General features: G+C 29.0%; 1 protein-coding gene across 2 annotated transcripts in view; it reads left to right on the top strand.

Annotated features, from left to right (window-relative positions):
* The window catches only part of LOC111030840 (monoacylglycerol lipase ABHD12-like), a 73,535-nt gene extending 55,943 nt beyond the window's left edge, over window positions 1-17,592 (top strand). For both annotated transcript variants that reach the window (XM_022310533.1, XM_022310534.1), the window contains exons 2-10: window positions 3,208-3,247; window positions 4,524-4,642; window positions 5,381-5,486; window positions 7,426-7,619; window positions 7,697-7,829; window positions 11,514-11,631; window positions 11,787-11,948; window positions 16,178-16,299; window positions 17,059-17,592. In XM_022310533.1, coding sequence (XP_022166225.1) covers window positions 3,208-3,247; window positions 4,524-4,642; window positions 5,381-5,486; window positions 7,426-7,619; window positions 7,697-7,829; window positions 11,514-11,631; window positions 11,787-11,948; window positions 16,178-16,299; window positions 17,059-17,095 — 1,031 coding nt within the window. In that variant the 3' untranslated portion in view covers window positions 17,096-17,592. The remainder of the gene's footprint in view (window positions 1-3,207; window positions 3,248-4,523; window positions 4,643-5,380; window positions 5,487-7,425; window positions 7,620-7,696; window positions 7,830-11,513; window positions 11,632-11,786; window positions 11,949-16,177; window positions 16,300-17,058) is intronic.
* Window positions 17,593-22,195: the final 4,603 nt, after the last annotated feature.

The raw sequence follows: 22,195 nt of genomic DNA, 5'->3' as shown, positions 1-22,195 counted from the left end.
GGGTGATTTGTTGTTTTTATAGGTGTCAGATGATTCACTCTCAGTTTCCATTTTGTTTGTTTCGGCTTTCTTGAACATTTTATTCGTTGTTCTTGTGATATTATTTTTATTTCGGGTCTAATTAATTCTAAAGTTGCGATGTTAGTTAGCATGTCGTCGATACCGTATTGTGTTATGACTTCTAGTGGGGATGGATGGCCTTGGACATTTTCGATGAGGTGTTTAAATTGCTCAAACGTCAGTAATATTTTCTTTTGATTATATTGTGCTGCTCTTGCTGGTTTTAGTAGTTCTTCGGCTATATAATATCGGTAAATTTACTATTTCTTTTTTCTTTGTGCCCCTTATTATCATCGATTGTTTGTCCGTCTTCATAATCAGTTGGTGTATTATGATTTGTTATTTTCCTGTTGTTATGTAACTCAGATATTGTGTGGACTGACGATTTGGCTTTCCTCTTAAGCTATTCCCAGTTGTTCAAGAAGGTTGTTATTTTTTCATGTTCTACTTGTATTCTACCCTGTTTACCTGAAGTTTGACAAATTTGGCCAGTTGCAGGAAAGGTGTCGTTATTATCATGAGCGATATCTGATACATAATTATTATCATAATGGGTGTGTTCATTATTTATATAAGTCTTATATTGTGAATCATCTGCTTGTGGGATATTATTAATTGTTTTGGTGACATCCTTAGCATTTATTTTTACATTTTTCGTATTGTTGGAGGATTCATTTGAAGGACGCTGTTAATTGAACATCGGTTATAAATATTTGATATTTCGTGTTTTCATGAGTGATGAAAGAACTGGGTAGTTTATCTAAGTCACCCGGTATTATATATATATATATGTCTACAAAAGCCGAGAATATGCTAGAATTCTACTTAATATATTCTGGCTAATAGATTAGTGATAAAGAAGACGAGGGTGTTATGTTGACTGAAAATATTGCTCGCAATGTTATTTTGCTGGGAATCGTTTTGCATACATTGGATAGTATAATCCATTTATTTGGATTACGATGTCTTCGTATTTTAACTGGTTCATCATGTATGCATTTGGTTTCATGTTTGTTTATTAATTTATCGACTCAATATTTGTTTGATAGAAAAATACAGAGTCTGTCTTTCGATATGCGAGATATAAACATTATATTTTTTGGTGAAATAATTTTAGTTATGGCCATTATGTTATCTTTCTATGAAATTGTGTTTGCGTAGTCATGTTAATGACTATTTCTTGGTCTTTTTTTGGGAATGTTGTATGTTAAAGTCGCTGTGGCAAGTGTCTGTGTTATTTCTGGTTGACTTGTATTAATTTATGTAGTCTTTGCGTTGAGTATTGGTTTATTGGTCTCTTTAACCGTTTCATTTATTGAATTCAATCATTTCAAATTTATATTGCTCAGTTGTATTTTATTTTGGGTAGTTTTTGAATTGACAGGTGATATGTTAGTTATTTTATGATTAGGTTTTATGGCTAGGTAATTAGTGTTATTTTTAATTGGTGTTTTAGGTGATTGAGTATTTCGACGGCCCATAATTTGTTTATGGGTTATCCCTTTCAGGTTTTTTGAAGATTTTGGAGAACTCATTTTCCTCCCCTTTCCCGATTATTTTATACTTCGCATAGTTTAAGAGTCTATACCTAGTTCTCATGGGTTCACTGCTATGTGATATAAAAAGCTTTTGTAAATGCACGCTCCCGATAAGCGGTTGAAATGGTGAACACAAGTGTATCGTCTACGGGAGTTAAACACTTACTGTATAAGTTTTTATTACCTTCATTACCTTCGTATTAATAACTTAGTAGTTAAATTTGTTATTTTTTGAAATTACAATAACTATTATATTATCAAATATTGTATTACGTCCTGCTATCTAGTGGTTATTTCATGTACTTATTATTTACAAACCAAATAATTTTAAAATATTAAATACAGGTAAATAATAGATTAGGATTCTCGATCTTAATCACGTAGCAGTATACAGCATTCGATTGTATTTACCATCTTAATTTCAATCCTGACATTTATTTTTGTTTTCAGTTTTTCAGTAATGAGTTAGATTATATTATTACAGAGCCTCTATCATATATTATTTAAAATGTACATAAGTAGTAAGAACACTACAGTTTAAATATTTTATAACTTAACACAAATTAAAACTAAACGTAATGTTTAAATTGTATCATTGGCCAGGGCACACATTACTCACAGATCAAGCAATTAGAAAAATAGGACCCCTCGGCCCTCACTAAAATAAAGAATTACTTAACAAACTATGATAACATATTACTTTTGCATCACCTAGAATAGGATACTATACGTTCTTTGATTAAATTTAAATGAAATTATACCTAAAAAATGTATTCTACAAAGCGATGTTGAGCCGTTAAACATTTTTTTCACCACATGTAGGACACACAGTTTTCAATCTGAGTTTTTGATAATATACTTCTTAGCTTCTTCGCTTTTCTCCGAATCCAAATTCCCACATAGTTTTACTACAGTAGAATTGTAATATGGTTGCTTATGGTCTTTGATAACAAACCACTAAAACAGTAATATATATTACATATATTATAATATACAGGTTGCATCATAGCTAAATAGCTAATACTATATCAGTGTTGCAAGCGTTGTAAACTGTGATAAAAGATTTGACGATAAGCCTATATTTTATATTTTCACGCGGATCGTGTGATGTCTAAAAAATTATTATATATTTTTTGAATATTATAAAAGATATTATCAAAAACAATGCATTGGTATGATAATAATTTAATTTTAAAATACTATATTAACACTATACTTAATTCATTTTTTTTTTTAAACCAAAACATTAAAATGTGTACATAATTATTACAGTAAGAAGAAAAATGTAAACGAAATTAGGCAAACCATTTAATAAATGTTATACAAAATAATTTTTTTTTTTTTTAAGCTTCGGCAATTGAGGCCATTAGCTGTAGGTTTGTGGTACTGTAGGGTTTTGGAACACGTGTGTGTTTGTTTGGCAGAATTTCTAGCGGCACCCGTAGATTTCTGCCATGCCCGGTTGAGGGATGGTGGCACAAAATTACGTATATTCATTACTAAAGGACTTTTGTAGTCGATAATATTTAATGATAATGATTGTAATAATATCGCTATGCTATGCACTGTTAATACTGTATTGTATTATACAATCTTATTTTTTTTTCAGACAAAGCTTCAGAGATGTTTATTAACTGCAACAAGAGAAAGTAAGTGATCAGATAAAACTAACACAATAATGACTAATAATAAATTGTCAAATATATACTATTGTTTTAATTCCCATAAAATATGAACATACAAAAATGTTCAACCTATTGATAAAAAAAATAGTGAGATAATTGTTTTTAATTGGTTGCATTTCCTCAATGAGTTACGCATATTATACTGTATTATAATTTGTATAAATACATAACACGTTATTACAAGTTACAACACATGTTCGAACATTTTTAATCATTGTAATTATGTCATACAATTAATATTAATGTAGTTTTGTTTTAAAACCCGTATAGGGGGGTTTACGCCATACCATGCAGTGTCATATATTATGATTATATTGTGAGTTCGTGCCAAAATGCGAGACCAGTGATTTTTGCCATGAAATTATTATTTTTGTAAAGTTCATATCAATCATATAAAAATATAAATCAATATTGTACTTGAATTTGTTGAGTTATAATTTTTCTGCGGGGCTGTTATAAAAATAAATGTAACCACATAATCAAAAGTTGAATAATGTTTTCAACTCTGTGATAACGTCGGTATCAAGTGATAAAATGGTATATTTTATTTGAATGTGGTTCAGACAATTAAAGACGGTTATTTTACATGATATGATACGGCACGATGTACAGTGATCCTTCCTTTAGTCTTTATTTGTTGTCTTGTATTTTAATACATTGTCGGATTAAAATAATCACATTTTTAAATTTCTATGTTGTATTTATATATTTAAAAAAAAATTCTATCTACCGTATAATCAATATTGAACACAACATAAGTTTTAGTATTTTCGTGGAAAACATATTCTTTACATAGATTTGAAGAAAAATAAATTGTTATTCAATCAGGACTCCATGATAATATGAAACGAGTTGTGTAAATTAATTATGTATTCTTAAATGTATATTATAATTATTACTGTAGTCATAATTACAATATTTTATGTTATTTATCAAACCAATTGAGAAAATAATTACGTTTTAAACTATTTTTAGTCTATTATCATTATAAAGTTTTTCAAACCGTTATTTAAAAATTAAATGAATTATAGTTCTATTAGTCCACCACTTAACACAGTAAAAAACATTAACATAGAATAATTAACAGCCTACACTCATAACAATTTTTCATTAGTAAAATCATTTGCTTAAAGTGAACGTTTCGTTTGTAAAATTGGATATTCATCCTATGGATAACAATTTTAATCAAATATTTATGTAAAATGGCTCATAGTAATTATTGCAAATTGTATTGCTTTAGGGCGTGTAGCACGGCGGTGGGCTTTTTCGGTATCGCATTTGTCATCATTTTCTTACTCATACCTGCTATTTGGCGTTATTCACCTTCAATTCAAAAGAGTATGATATTCCTGAATCATGGTAATTATGAAAAAAAAAATTATTTAAATGCAATATTGTTATAATATTAGTATACATTTCAAATACAACAAAAGCACCGGGTACAGTATGTGGATTATTTTGTACCTAATTATAAAAAAATTACATACATTTATTAATTATTAATTTTACTTAAAGACAAATTGTACATACTTACCTCCATTTTTGAAATGACGGAGGAGTTGGAGCTATATTTGATTTTTGGACTCAATGAAAACAATGTTGTACATATTATTTTTTTGAAACGAACGATAATGTCCACGGGGCACTATATACACTAGGACTACCTAAGTATTGTTACAACAACATGTTTCGAGTGGCTTAAAACAAACATTTAACACGTTACAAAAATGTCTAAAAAAAAATACACGTCGGTTGTGTTATCAAAAATCAAATATTTTCTAATACTGTCACAATAAACAAAAATCAAATATCGCACTATAGTTATACTATCCACGGTGCCTACAATTAATGAAAAAAGTGTACATGGTGTTCAAACCATTATTGTCATTATTATTTTACAACAAAGAGGCAGCATGCTTTCTACTATTTTAGTCTCGTATTTTGTGTTATAATTTATTATATAAGTTATTACGTAGGTACTGTATGCTTACATAAATGATATTATAATCTTTTCCAAGTCACTAAAAGTGAGTTGCAAATATTATAGTGTTTTAATACTCATTGCGAGCACCTTACGTACTTTTTATTTTATTTTAGACTTTATGCCTGACATACAGAATTATAGTCATCCGGAAGCTTACGGCTTGGATGGAACGAGAAATTTTTACATTGATACAAAGGACAATGTAACGTTAGGAGTGTGGTAAGCAATTATTTAATAACCAGAAAACAATGAAACGGAATAGCTTAATATAAAGTGTAATAACGCAAAAATAAAAAGAATAAAATAATTTAAAAGAATAAAATAAATTATAGAAATCAATCGTAAATGTTAGTACGACGCCTGCCGACACTAATATTCAAGATGATCTAAATTTACGTTACTACCTTCCTCCTGATCGTCGGAGGGTTCTCGAGATCGTGTGTTCGAGAATTTGATCAAATACACTTCTATGGTGTAGATGTAGATGCATGCACATATAATTTAATATAATGCAGTCAACAATACTATATTTTATATTTTAATATGTATTATGTCTTACCTGACTCGCAGCTGTCTCTGGGTTATGCAGTAGGAGTTTTAGGTGACACAAATTAATTATTTAAAATACTCGAATAAAAATAAAGAAACACACTGATTATTGCTCGTCAAAAGGAGTCCAGTTGTCGCTCGTAGAATTCGGTATAGAGAGGTTGTTAATCTGTTTTCGCGGTGCGCCTGCACTCGCGAGAGGCTGTTTCACTCGAGGAAGGTGCTCATGCACTGCCGAAGGGACGATCCGGTTGTGCCGGCCAGAGAGTGATAGGCGGCTTCATCAAAAGGTTGTTTTGTACATCCGATTTCTCTTCTGTGACAAGGACCTTTTTTACCATACCTTTTCTCCGGCGGCATGTAAGAAAGCCACACGTCCTACGCTCTACAGTTGCAAACATAGGTACGTGTCGATTTCTTAATCCCTGATCGTATAATATAATTAGACAATTTTGTCTGTGACAATAATTTATTGGGGTCTAGAGATTTCCGATTTCTACGTGTGACAGTCTGGCCGTTATTTATTTATTTGCTATATCTTAAATAATTGTTACAATGATGTGTGAGCATATCATTACAAAAGTAATACTATGTTTACAACAGGCCATCTATACCTACGTCAACTAATTCAGAATTGTGATTGTTAAACGACTTTGAAGCTTATTAGAATTAAAACATGCATGATCATTAAAACGCTCGAAATTCTGAACTCTTCAAAATTATATAAATTAACTAATACATTTCGATTTAAGTGTTAACATTTTCAATCTTGAAAATGAAGCACCAAATATTATAAAATGGGATTTTACCGAAATTTCAATGACCGATTGGTTTTGTCGTGATTACAAATCAATTGTGTTATAGGCACTTTAAATTATAGAATGTAAACACCGTTGTATTCAATTTAAACTGTCGACGATTTTTTTCTGTTAATTGTTTTAATTCAGAATAACATTCGTCGGAATATAAAATGAACAAACAAAAGTGCTGGTTTTTAGAGTATTTTTTAAAACTCGTTAAACCAATTAGTTTATTTTAGCATATAAGAGCATTTTTACGAAACAATCTTAAATTAATTCACATTGCAATTAGTACTTTGGCGTATAGTCGATAACCTATTATGTTATTACTAAATTTTCGTAAATATACATATTTTTTACAAAGTAGTCACTTATAAGTTATAATAACACCGTTATACCAACTCGTCCTATTATTATTTTACCAATGTCAAATAACATCATCACAGACATTATAATATAATATCCAGCAACTTGGTTGTATTATACGGAGTAATCGAATCTAGTTACGAACGACTTTTGAGTCGCAGAGAACATATTATCAACCATTTATCAAACAGACAAAAGTGCTGGTTATTTAAAGCATTTTTTAAACTAGTGACATAAATTAGTTTATTTTGTATAATATAACAGCCATTTGCTTGAAACAACCTTAAACAAATTCACACTCCAGTTATTAATACTCTGGCGTATTACCCATCATCTACCATAGTATTACAATTTCATAATAACATTTATTTTTCTCGCGTAATAATATAGCCATTTCTAATCACTATCGATCATATTGTTATTTTATCAATACGATATTACAGGCATATATTACCGCGTAATTTGTTCACAAAATACGGAGCAAACGAATCCAATTACGAACAACTCTTGGGCCATGGGGAACCGATTATCATATACATGCATGGCAACTCTGGTGCCCGCCCGAACAATCAACGGATAGAATTGTATCGCAAACTCCGGGATATCAACTGTCACGTTATAGCCGTAGACTACAGAAGTACAGTACATTCATTACTTTTGCCTCGTTTCGTCGGCGCATTTTGTTTGATTTTAATGAAAACCGATTCGTTACAGGTTATGCCGATTCTACAGACGTCGAAATCGACGAGACCGGCTTAGTATCGGATGCGATGGAGACATTTAAATGGGTTTACAAACGCGCGCACGGAACGCCGATCTTTGGCTGGGGACACTCTCTGGGCACTGGGTAATGTACCTGGCTATTCAATACCGTTTTGTCGAGGAAAAAACAAAAAAATAAAATATGAGGAATAATAGTAATATTATTATAAAAGTATACGATAAACATTAAACGCAGTATAAGGTGAGCTTCTGTTACACAGACCCTCTCAGAGAGAGAGAGAGAGAGAGAGAGAGAGAGAGAGAGAGACAGCTCAACAAAAAAATATAAAAACATTTTAAAAAAAAGATAGCATACGCCTTAGGCAGCCAGGTCCCGTTATATTACACGTGTATTGACTATCTTTCTCTAACCATGTTGGCACATAACACCATATGGTAAGGTATGCGGTAAGCGCGATCCATATATTAAAAAGTCTATGTAGAACAATTGTGAGCAATGATCATGAGAGTATGAGACATCTCGTTCTATATCGTATGGCGTATTTCACAGTGTAATAATTATTATGAAAAAAGACGATACGACAGCTCACCTTAATTAGTAATTACTAACATTATAACTTTATCTCAGCAATGCCTTTAAAATGTTTAACAATTATTTTTAGGTTTACTTTATTCAGAACCAAGCCAAAATTGTCTGAGCCTGAGGCGTTTTTTTTTTACGCCAATACACATATTAGGCAATACGAATGTTTTCCTTATACCTACTAGTTTTTTTTACAAAATCGATTGGTTATAATTAAAAAAACGAATAACCTTATGGATACTTGAACTTTTCAGAAAATATATTGTAATATTTTGATTATTTTTCATTTTCAAAAAAAGCTGGATATCGCTAAAAAAATATAAAAACATTTTTAGAGAAAAATAGCATACGCCTTAGGCAGGCAGGTCCCGTTATATTACACGTGTATTGACTATCTTTCTCTAACAATGTTGGCGCATAACAACATATTATGATAAGGTATGCGGTAAGCGCGGTCCATATATTATAAAGTCTATGTTCTGTTCGTTAGTAAATATTTGTCACTTTGGAATTATTGTGGAGTCGTATCACTATATGCACTCACGTAACTACAATATACAATAGTGCAGGCTGAAAATATGTTGTATGAATAACAGCAATGCAATGGGTAAATATTTAGAAGAAAAAAACCATCGATAATATGCAAGAGATTTATTGCATACGTTCACTGAGTGTTCACCGTGTTTGTCACCGTATTATTTTAAAAACGAATTCTTTTTTTTTTCTCGAAAACACCAGTGAACATTTTACAGCCATGCGACATGAAACGGCCACTCCTTATCCATCATAATCTAATTATTTTTTTTTAGGCGAGTTAAATAGTATTAAATTAATAAAGATTATATACAATTAACTTTAAATCTCACTATTTTTATATTGCAATTAAATAATTAAAATTAATACCAACCTAATTATGGTCAATCTTAGATTCTAAGTGTAGCGTAAATATTTATATTAGCATTATATTATATAGACTTGATATCATTTTAAAAATATCTTAGCACATTTTTGTTCTACTATTTCTAGGCATTTGAACTGTTAATTTGTTTTTTAAATGTGTGCCTGTAATATTTTTTATTCTCGTGGAGTCAATTAGTTTGACAATTCAAACTGGGTTCCTCTATTCATCATAAGTTGTTTTTGAAGTATTTAATAAATATAAAAATTCATATCACAATTTTAAAGAAATTTGAAAAATTTAAGAAAACTTGCAAATTAGTTTGTAGTTCAAAATTTGTAAGCATTTTTAATTGAATACCTAAATTAGAAGACCTAAGTTTTGAATATATATTTCAAAATTGTTCATGTATTAAGGTCACTGGAATAAGAAACCACAGTGTAGCGTTAGCCACATTATTATTTATTTATGAGAGTTTGAAGTTTAAATTTGTGTGTAATTTAGTACTAAAAAAATTTTAAAAAAAAAGACTTTACCACAAATGATTTTTATTTTTGGTCGTAATTCAAAAACTAAATTTCCACTTAAAACTAATGATATAACTCTACATATATTTAAGACAATATAGCTGTAGACCGAAGTCTTTTTTTACTGACAATAATTTAGGAATTAGAGAATTCAGTTTAATTACTCTGACTAGTATTTTATCAGGATTTTATCTGGATACTACCTACAGAGAATACACGTAAAAGATGATATAGTAGGTAACTACCTATTAGTAAGTAGTAAGTACCCATTATTAAATTATTTCACGGTTAACGACATTTCTTTTTTTTAACATTTTCATAACTTTTTTATATGCTTATAATATTTTAGGATAACTCTTTACCATACTTCACTGTTAAACTATTAGCCATGTACCACGTCGAATTTTTAAAGGTTAGTTGAGAGTAAACTCTTTGGCTCTACAATTGTGAATTGATTTTCATCCATACTTTTTGTATTCTTAGAAAGGCTTGACATTTTTCATACATCATATTTATAGGACGAGGTACTATAATACAGCTGATATACAAAGTCTCATAAGAAAATAAAAAAAAACGAATGAAAATGGTTATAATATATTATTAAAATGAATTACAAAACATGACATTTGTATTTTCTAAATATTTATAATTTTAAATTATTTCCACAATTTCTTCCAAAAAACTTTTTCTAATTTTGCTTGTATGGTTCACACAATACTGTCCACCATTTAAAATGTCGGTTTTTTTATTATCTTATGCACTATTTCATGTTTATTATTAATGGCGTATTAGTTGCAACAAATATTTAGTGAGCATAACTATCTTAAATCATAATCGAAAAATCCTTATTTTAAAAACCGGTTGTTTTTAAATCTGTTTCATGCTGTATTTAGAACACAAATACTTTTCTACAACTTACAAGTAACTATTTGAATTTTCTAAATTAATTTCAGAAAGTCACAAAGATTATAACCAAATTATTGGAAATATAAATTGTACAAATTTTTAAATGTTGCGCACTTATTAATTATTAAAAATATACCGTCTATTTTTAATAGAATAACCTTGAACTCTACTCAGAATCTTTCTTAAACTAAAAAACACAGAAAATGTAACTTAAAATGGTATAATAATAGTATTAAGTAGAGGTACAACGTGACATTGTTTCATTATATTGGATTCAAATCTGCTGTGGGGCTTATCCATGCAAACTAAAATTATGTAAATATATTCCTAATATACCATTCCATTTAAGTTAGATGATTTTGTCAAACTCTTAAGCAGTTCCGACAGCGTAGTCTATGCCACAAAAAAAGATAACTGTGTCAGGATAGCTTGAAAAAAAAAAAAAATTAAAAACTATTCCACATATTATTTTTTAACGTAGATATTATATTTTCAATTCTTCAGATTAATTTTATAATATTGCGTTTAATGAATTGGTTCTAGTAGGCATGTGGTTTGAATACGAACTTATATAATATTTCTCGTAAAACAATAACAAAACACATCATATTGTATGCAATATTCATGGTTCGTAATCAGTCACAGAACATACTTAATTACTGAATAATTGTTAATTGCTGTGGCCGAGCAAACGTTAACGTCTTAAATCATTGGCTATGTCTATAAAGTGATAGTTTATAATACGAACAACCTAATGCGTCTCAATAATAAACACATGCAACAAATATCGTTATAATTTATTAAGCAACTTCCCACACCTGAGTGATATACATTTCAAAGGATTCATTAGGCTGTCTATAATAATTCAATTATCATGTTTCATTCGCTTTTTAGGATTGGAGCACATGCGTTTTCGTTATTGGAAAAAGAAAACATCTATCCCAATGGACTTATTTTAGAAGCACCGTTCAATAAAATGAGTGAAGCAATTAGAGAATATTCAACTACTACGGTGATTTGAATTCAAGCATATTTATTAAAAATTACCTTGCTTAGCCTAATATATTTACTTAACTGTCACAAATCTATTTTGTTCTTCCATTATTATATGTTTGATGTGACACTATGAAATTGATGTTTTAATGAGAGATGACGTGTTTTTATTAGGTTCTTCGATATTTCCCTTGGTTTGATTTTTTCATTATTGACCCAGTCATTGCAAATGGAATTGTTTTTGATACCGAACAAAACTTGAAAAATGCGAAAGTTCCTGTGCTAATATTACATGCTCGAGATGATATAATAATACCGTACCAGCTCAGTGAAAACGTAAGTGTAAAAAATACTATGTTAGAATATTCGACAATATTATTTTATGCACCTACATAATACATGGATTAAATGTAAAATGTGGATCATGTATTTTTGTAATGATTTTTAATTACATTAATTTTAAAACTACCAAAATATCATTTACTTAGAGTTAGAAATCACATGTAATTGATAGTACTGCACACATTTCTAACTCTGTCATTGATTATTTTCTTTTCCTCATTTTTGCATAAACTATTAGTATTGTACAGTGTATTATCCTGTTCTAATATACGCCGAAACTCTTCTAAAGAAAGTATAAACATTGTTTGGTTAAATATTTTTCTTGATGTTCTAGTTTTTTATTTTTTCTCTGGGATTGCCACCACAAACCTGGAAAACTGATTCATCTGAATTTAATTTAATCTCGCGTCGTTACGTTACCCATGAAAATGTCCAAGGTGCTTGATCATTCTGACTCCTGTAGAAAATAATAATATTTATACTTGTTAATTATTGTAACAAATGGTTTTAATGTTGGTTTTCAATAAGTTCAGCAGAAATAACTAAGTCATGTCACCTGTCTATCAGTTATAGTATATGCTCGTTCGATAGTATCTCATTGTTACAAATATTTTTTATTAATAAAATATTTTGTGTTTGATCATCACCTTTGTTTTTACAGTGGAATATTTATTCTATATTTTTGCTATAGCCATTCTCTCTGGTATGTTGGTAGGTAACTAAATATAAATATTAAAAACAATTCAGACAAAAACCTGACTTGCATTATTTTCCACAGCCTGAGATTCAAGAAGTAAATATTTCTGCTTATTTAATCGGTTTACTGGTCACAGTTCGTATATGGACTTGACATTATTGGTTTTTATACTGGCATCTTGATTTATTTTTGTCCTGAGCAATATTGTAATAATATTTTATTTTACAATTACTTGACAACATGTTTCAACTTCACAATTCATACTGGAATTAATACATTCAAATTTGTAATTGATGTAGTTTTATATGGAACTTCACAATAATTTGTTCACTTTTAGGGTATCATGTTTATTTATACCCATATATGTATTATTAAAATTAATAGTTAAACCATTTTTAGGTTGGAGTTCATTTTTCAGGAATAACTATTTAGAATAATTAATATATTTTATTACAAATACATTTACAAAATAAAATTAATAATCATTTTATTTTTATTATCTATTCACATTTGTACTAATTCATATTAATCACCTTCGGCCATTTGAACATTTTTCTTCAGATTATTTTCCCAATAAATTATAAATTAGCGTAAGATAAATTAGATAAATTATGTTCCCTACAATACGTAGTAATACACTGTATTAGAATAAAATATAAAATAGGTAACCAATTAAGTATCAAAAACCAGAAATAACTAATGAGAAGGTATTAATAGCTGCAATGAATATGCTAGGTAGTGCCTATAAGGGTTCTATATCTACAAGATGATGACATGTACAACTCGTTCGATCAACCATAACATAGTAACATGTACAGTGGTTATAAGTGTTATAACTTTATAAGCGTTTAGAAAGATACAACTGGTTGTCAGAGCACCTGTTGAGGTTAACTCATTGTGGCTAATTAAATTACTATGAACAATAGCTTTTTTATACTCCTTAGATTTGATATGTTTGGTTTGGTTCTTAATTTTTATAATAATACCCACTGTTTATTATGATGTCCAAATATGACGTGTTACATTGATTTGTTAATGCTTTATGCCCGAATTAAACTCTGTTCGAAAATTATTTCTTAAAACATGGGGATTGATTTTGAAATATTATAATATATATTTTTTATCTTTGAATCCGTTTCAATTTGTTATGCACACATATTTAGTTTATCGTAAATTATGATGGTAATATTACAAGAGTATCGATTAATATTCAATAATTAAATAAATGTACATATCAGGTGTATATATTTTATGTTAGTGACACAGCATGAAAAAGATTAAGTATATCTACGTTTGTTGAATGATCTCGTTAGTGGTTTATTTTCCTTCATCGTCGGCACGTAGGTATACGTCATGTATAGTTATTCGTATGATGTTTATTATAAACATATTGTAATATCTAAAATGCATTTATATACCTTGGTTGTGATAATTATTGCTACTATCTGCGATACGATGTTATCATGTATGTTATGATGTTTTGATAGTATCAGAGCATTAGTTCGTTGACGTATAATATTCTGACAAATCTATGTATTATGCTGTATCGTAAAATATCCCGTGTAATCGTATTGGACTAGAGAGCCTTAATTATTGAAATTGATTTAACCTATTAGCAAGGCTCCCAATATTGAATTGGCTATAAAATATCATTTCATCTATTTATTTAAATGTTAAACATATCGTGCAAATATTTTATACTACACTTATTTATGAAACTAACCAATGTATAAAATATAATAATATAATATTTTCTTGTTGTACGTCTCCAAGTCAACTTACCGCTTTTCGCATCTAACTAGGACATCCTCGTTTATTTTCATATGCTATAAAGTATAGTGTGATGTGTCTCATCAGAATGATGTCCTCTTTGCCCACATTTGTAAAAATGCATTGTTCTGTCTGAATCACGCTTTTTTATTATATGTATCATTCGTTAAGTTTATTTTTATTGTGTGATGAAAATATGAGATAACACGAACAATTATTTCTTTCAATTTCTTCAAAATGTATTATGTACAATTAATATCATCTTTGTACATATTTTTTATTCAACTGTCCACGTTTATATTTGCTATAAAGCTCATTATATATTCTATTTTTCATTGATGTCTACTCTCTAATTTAGATTTAACAATTGTAATGTAACCAATTGGTTGAAAATCGTCGAGAAATATCTGTATAATATGAGACGACGTCTAATCAATGAATTCGTCATTAAGTTCGCCAAGAATATAATAATAGCTGTAAGTTTTAGGAATAAAAATACAAATTGTTCTTTATTTTTATCGTTCCTTTACTTTCTAGTATTTTGTAAAATAGTTACGCACATCATATTCTAAGGAAAAAGTTTCTGCTTTTATCATTAAATTATGTTTGATATTTGCGTGAATGCCATTGCACTGCTCTAGTAACAATCTTGAACAGCGCACCCGTGGCAAGCTAAGTATTTATTTATGGCCCTCCCGAATATATTGTACTGATAACATTTGGTTGAAATTATTCATAAAAGTATTTGTGTCCGGCATCCTCAGAACGATAACTACATACAATAAACTTTTAAAATTCTACAGTAGATATACACTGACGGATCGCAATAAATGTGTAGGTACTAATACGAAAAATAATAATCTGTAATGAATTTGTATTAATTATTTTTTTTTTTAATTTTGCTGACTAATATAACCGAATATTTACTTACATTGAATTTATAAATTTACCCTATCGCTAAAAAAAGGTATGAGCCTACTGATCAGGAGGAATTATACCTTCTAATTTTGATGTTAGCCACTTAGCCAGAATATGAACTGTGAACAGTTATATTTGTTCTAATAATTTTAAATGTATTTTTTTTTTCAAAAATCTGTTTTATCTCTTCTAGAGTTAAATTGCATGTACAATAATAACATAACAGTTACAATAATGAGAGACTGGACCTACCTGAACCTATCTTCGGCATTGGTGTACCTAAATCACCTATCCAAAACGCCGTGTTATCATAACGTGTTTTTCATTATTTTACATAGGTACCTAATTTAAGTTACCTACATTGAGTGTGTTTACTGTTGAATATTATGCAACAGTGAATAGATATCTGGAGTATCTGAGGTGTTCACCATAACTTCTGCAACCATATTTGTATTATCGAAATATGCCATTGTATTAAATATATAAAATGTAATATTAGCATATTTAATTTTAAAAAATGCACAAAACGCTAAATAAGTTGACAAAATTCAATTTCCAGATAAACAAACGTGCCGGTAATATTATTTGTATAAATAGTTAATAACTCATAGAGTTCACGGTTTATTACATTTCCATAATAATTGAATTTATTGAATATTGTAAAATATTATCCTTTGAAAAAAATAAAGCAATTTAAATGACACAAAAATTGATTATTTTAATACGAAATAAAATAACTAAGAGTGCTTCCTTTAACCTACACTACAAACATTTTGACGTCATGCAAATAATAGAAAAATAAAAAATGTATATTTACATTTTTTTTTTGTATTTACAGTTGTATAATTACATAACGGCCAGTCGGAAGAGTGAACTGACTGAACTTGTTTTATATGACGCCGAGTTCGGGTTTGGCCATCAGTTTATTTGTCGGGATAAGGAAATTGAAAAAAAGATTCAGTGAGTATCACCTGCACTACTTTGATTTAAAACAGTCACTCATCAACTTTTTATAGCATTGCGTGACAGTTTTTAATCGTCTCATATCATGCAATATTTAAGAGATATTTTATAGAGCAAACCATTCAAACTAATTATTCGGGTTTTGGGTGCTGTGTATATGATTTGAGGGTATTTAAATATTTAAATTAAATACAAATGTTATCAAACATTTGGGTGCTCGTTATCGATATTATTCATAGGTTGGTACAAGCGTTAATTAGTACATGAACAACTTCCCCTGAAAACTAAGTAAGTATAAAATTCAAAGGATTTGTTTTCGAATGTTATTTTGAACCATAAAATGTTTTGTGAACAATGATTGTTGTTATTGCAATATGTCCATTTAGATAGTTTTCTAGTCGCGTCAAATATTCAATAATGTATTATTATTGAAAACCAACTACAACTAAAAAATCGAATTAACCACCCAAAACACATAAAAAAAGGCATCATATAAAATCTAATGACATTTTTATAATAAACAATGTTAACGGATTTGGGTCAGCCCGAATGTTTTTTTGGTTTGAGTTAACTCGGGTGCTTGGAAAAAAAAATCATTCACGGGTTATGATGTACGGGTTTTGGGTGTACTATAGCTGTTCTCTAAGCGTTATTGTGGGTGTTAGGGCTCCAGTAAATTCAGACACTATACATCATTGGTATTTTATCTCTCTTGCAATAATTTAACACGTACTTTTACGTTTTTATTATTTTCAGGAAATTTATACAGAATTGTCTAAAAATAACATCTTGATCGGCGAAAATACAATATAAGCTCGTCAAAATTGCTAAGTGTCACGTATACATAGTTATTACAACATAATATACAAAATATTATATGTACACTGTAATACAAACGTCTCAGTTTTGTATCGGATTATTGAGATTATGAGATTATTTATTATCTTTTTTGTAAATTGTATCGTTGTTAAATATTCTTTATTGTAAGACATTTCAACAACGTATTTTTATAAGAACTCAATTTTAACTATTATCATATTTATAATAATATGTTATGCTCATTGTGGCCAATAGTTATAATATCATAGTTGTTTTGTTCTTAAAAATATATCTCGTTGAATACATTAATTATAAGTGAATGCTTAAGAAAATGGGGAAAAAATGTTCGAATTGTGTATTTGAATTTATCCCCAGTGTTATATTAATGTAACAAAAATTACACCAACACTTTGTACTACCTACTCTTGGAAATCAGATCAGGATATAATACAATAACAGTTATTATTATTACTTTACAGTTTTAATTGAGTTTCTCAAGTAGCGAAATGTTGTAACTGCAGACGACATTAATAATAATAATAATAACGATTGTTATTATTATTATTATTACTATTGATTACCTGTTTATTGTAAATTACCTACAACTTGTTTTATATAGAATAAACTAATTTAGATAACACAAATTGTAATAAATTCTACACAAAAGTTTAAACAAAATAGGTCTAAGTGTAGAAGTTTAAACGTGTTATTGAAAACTCTAATGTCAATTTATTAACCTGGGACACGGTGTCAATCAAACGGAGCTCACATTCCTTTAATCTCCTATGCGGTATAATATTAATTGGTCTGAGTTGGCAGACGGTGGTGTATTGCTTGGATTTTTTATTATGTTTGTTATATATTTACATATTATTAATTAATGTGTAAATATAAATATGGATACATGTTATAATGAAAATTACACACACACGTTTAAATATAGGATTTGCACTCAAGGGAACGTAAAAAATTAAAACGTGCATTTTTATGTAATTTGTTATGTTACTAGGTTGGTACTTTATAATTTAAAAAAAAAACAATTTTATTACAATAGAGTTACGGTGTCCATGCTCAGGTTAAAATTACCCTATATATTATCAATTAAAATATAATATGAACCGTTCCAATGTAATATGTTATACGTAGTTTAACTATTAGCAATATTCAAATTGATTATAGGTAACAAATTATACATACAGGTACAAAGCAAATAATGAATGGGCCTCACGCCTTTTAATATAGGCAATAGGTCGTAGTTACAATAATGTGTCATTGTATTATTCTACCGTCACCGTATAAGAATAATATGCGATCGCTGTGATCTTCGAGCGAGTGTTAAAATGATTGATATCAAACAAACCTAATATGCCAAAAATAAGCATTCATATCATCACTGAACATGCGGTTTTTGGTCAAGAAACTAACATACTATTTTAATCAGGTGCGAAAAGAGATGCAAGATATTGAGGTGAACAATATGGTGTCTACCAGCCGTGTTGGTCCATCGGATTTTTCGTTCAATTCCGAATCCACAAGTATAATGTCAATGGTTAAAATAACGAACCTGCTGCAGTTGACGCAATATTGGCTTCCAATTTTTTTCACGTTTCAATTCAATGTATTTACATATATTCAAAAAATTATACACACGTGACGGTTGTATGCATTTCCCATTGTTTTATAACGCCGTTCAGAAGTATCTCTGCGTACCTATACTTTGATATAGTGTACTCGTAACTAGTAAGTATGAGCTGTTACATCAACCGTGTCGAAAACATTGTGTGTAACTATATATTTTATGTCCACAAAATTACTATTAAAATAAGACGTTACAAACTAACATCTAATCATTTAACAGGAGGACGCTTTTTTAAGAATCCATCAGCAACAATAAAATTGTAGGATAGGTATTAAAAGTCTTATTAATATTATAGCTACTGTAATTATTTTATCCCCATAATACATTTGATCATTTTAAACACTGTCAGTCTATAGCTACCTACTACACGTCATGATATTGGCAGAACCCCAACATGTACGAATACCTCGTTATAGCCATGATTATCAAAACCATTCACCTACATGATACTAGAGTGATTTCACATCGATAAATATGGCGAAAATAGCCATGTAAAATGACATCGTACCGGAGAACAACGGAACAGTTTCGTTGTCATAATGTTGTCACAAATCGTGATGAAGGCAAATCACGATGATATTATAATATAAATGTTTTTTTTTTTATATTGTAATTTCAACTTAATTTCGACTTTTTGACTTTTATTTTCGAAAAGTTTGACATTTAAAATGTAAATATTCACAGAATTATAAATTTTTCGCACAGCATGGCAGAATCGAATAAATGCTTTAAATTGCTAAAAATGCTTGTAGTTTGGGAAGAGGGTGCTCCACACCCCATAATTTATTCAGTCAACCTTAGCGCCATATTTTTCTTTTATTATTCAATTGTTTAGCTATTAATTTAGTTTTTACTTTTACAAATGAAAAACGATTAACAATATAGATATAGATCCTCTTAAAATACCAGAAAGAAGACATTTATGACCTGTAGGAGGCGCTGGCTTAATAAAATCTTCGAACTATTTGTAAACTTATACTAAAACACGAAAATGTGGTTATAGACATAAAAAATACTCATTTTTGTAAAACCAATACATTTAACTCTTCGCTCAAAATCTTAAAATATTATTTATATTACATAAAATATTTTGAAAAAAAATTTAAAAAATTTAAAAAATAAAAAAAAATAATAATTTTGCGGGAAAAAATGTGAATAAAAAAAAAAATTTTAAAAATTTAAAAAAATATTTTGAAAATAATTTTAGAGTTTTTTTAAATCTCACCAATTTAATATTTTGATATTTCATAATATACTTTCTACTTAGAAACTATTTAAATAACAAACCTAAGATGCGTTGATGTGTTAAACAATTAAAGTATTGATAGTACTGATAATTTCCTCATTAGAAATTATTACACGTTTATAACTTATTATAATAATAATATTTACTATTACTTAAGCGTATATTATACTGTTATACGTATTATTTACATAATATAATACACTAATACACTATAATATAGTGACTATATATTATATATTATATTTTAACAGAACATTTAATGAAACAATTTCCACATCATAATAAACTTCAAATTATTAACAAAACATTTTCTTGACTAGTAATATAATAAAGAGGCAAAGCTCGCATGTTGGTCTGTAGATTAAGTAATCTTTAGAACTACCTAATGAACCAAATTCTAACATTTTTTTCACCAGTAGAAAGCTACGTGATTCCTAAGTGGTATAGGCTACCTGTTGTCACGGAAACTAAACTTTAAAAGGATGAGATCGGGGTAAAATGGTAATAAACTGGTGGCGCCATCTGTTGGATTAAGTGAAAACGACAAACTTGGTATAACTTTGATACTTTTGTAACTTGTACATTTACGTACTCACCTCGCAGGGTCCTCAATCTACCACGTGTAGATTTCCTATCTGATAACATACTGCTCGCATAATCACAAGCGAGTCTCACTTGCAACACCTGGCGAAGATGGCCACGATTTAAAATATGACGATTTATACTTGAAAATACATTGTTTCCATGGCGAGTTACACTCAAGAGAAGTTGGACGACCACAATTTTTTCTGTGCAGGTCGGAGGAGATAGCTAGTATAATATAAGTATTTCAATTTTGAAAACGTTATTTACGGACAACGTTATTATGTGCAACTTGCAAGATGTCAAAATAAATTCCTAAGAATTAAAATAAAATAAAGGAGAATAAACCATATATGCTAACCACTATGTTTTCAATTGTCATTACAATTTATTGTAGGTATACAAAAATCAACTTATACCTTCTACCAAAAGATTAGTTGTCACGAGTGCAACCAAAAATCATTGTTGTGGGAAGGCGGTAGTCATATTCTGGTTAAAAGAACCAAACATTTTTTTCTGTGAATGTAAATCACAAAGTATTGCAATAAATTTAAACAATCAATGATTCACTCTTTATTGCTTTTACAAGTACTTTTATTTTCGTTGTTCGTTTATGGAATTGTCACTATCCTCTAATAAGTTCGATTACTATGACAGTATATAATCACCGTAGGCGTCGTTGTTGTTCTCTGGAATCATATTCATAAGCTTTTTAATTTAGGCCATTTGGTAGCAAAATCAATAAGTTTATCGGTTCTGTTTCCCATAAGTTAGACTAGAAACAAATGTGTTTAAATGAAAATGAATTTGGTAAGTTGCTCTGATATATTAACTAAATTAAAATGATTAAAATGTTGAATTGAAGCAAAATTCGATGCATATAAATTTTCATAAATTACATATATTTTTATAATTACGAACATTATTATCAATATCAACCTGAACAAAGCTACTGACCATAGCTAATATCATAAGACATAAGAATTATTCTTATATTGTGTATGATTGCAACCCATAGAGCAATGATGTATTGATGTTTATGATGCGACCGCTAGCAGATGGAAGAACGTGTAAATTTTATGTTAATTATTATCATATCAAATGAATAATAATAATCTATTTTTACAAAACCGTTAGTGGCCTAAAACATAAAAATAAGCAGGTGGCCCATTGGCCTGGCTCGATATTCTGCCAGCCCAATCTGGGCCTGTTAGTACTCAATTAATATTTATGCAATTACATATAATTACAAATAATATCCTAAATCTCAATTCACAACTATAAGGAACTGTGCATTTGCACTAACGGACTAAATATTACTAAACAGCATTTGTTTTTTAATGGAAGGTATTAATTACTAAACATATGTGAACATAACTCTCAAATAATGACATACACATTGGAATATTCACTCTTATAGATTTATTCAATAATATTTATCAATTATATCATAATAATATTATAGGTTAAGGGCTACCCTTTAATAGCCTTAAATATTAATATTTTACTACTAAGTAGGTAGGTAACTATTATTTACACTTTACCTACTTCTATTTTATTTTACTATCCACTAGATATACTTAAAAATTAATAATTAAAACTAATAA

The sequence above is a fragment of the Myzus persicae genome, unplaced genomic scaffold (assembly GCF_001856785.1).
Source record: "Myzus persicae strain clone G006 unplaced genomic scaffold, MPER_G0061.0, whole genome shotgun sequence".
In the NCBI taxonomy this organism is placed as follows: domain Eukaryota; kingdom Metazoa; phylum Arthropoda; class Insecta; order Hemiptera; family Aphididae; genus Myzus; species Myzus persicae.
The sequence above is the reverse complement of the archived record's forward strand: the minus strand, read 5'-3'. Positions and strand labels throughout refer to the sequence as shown.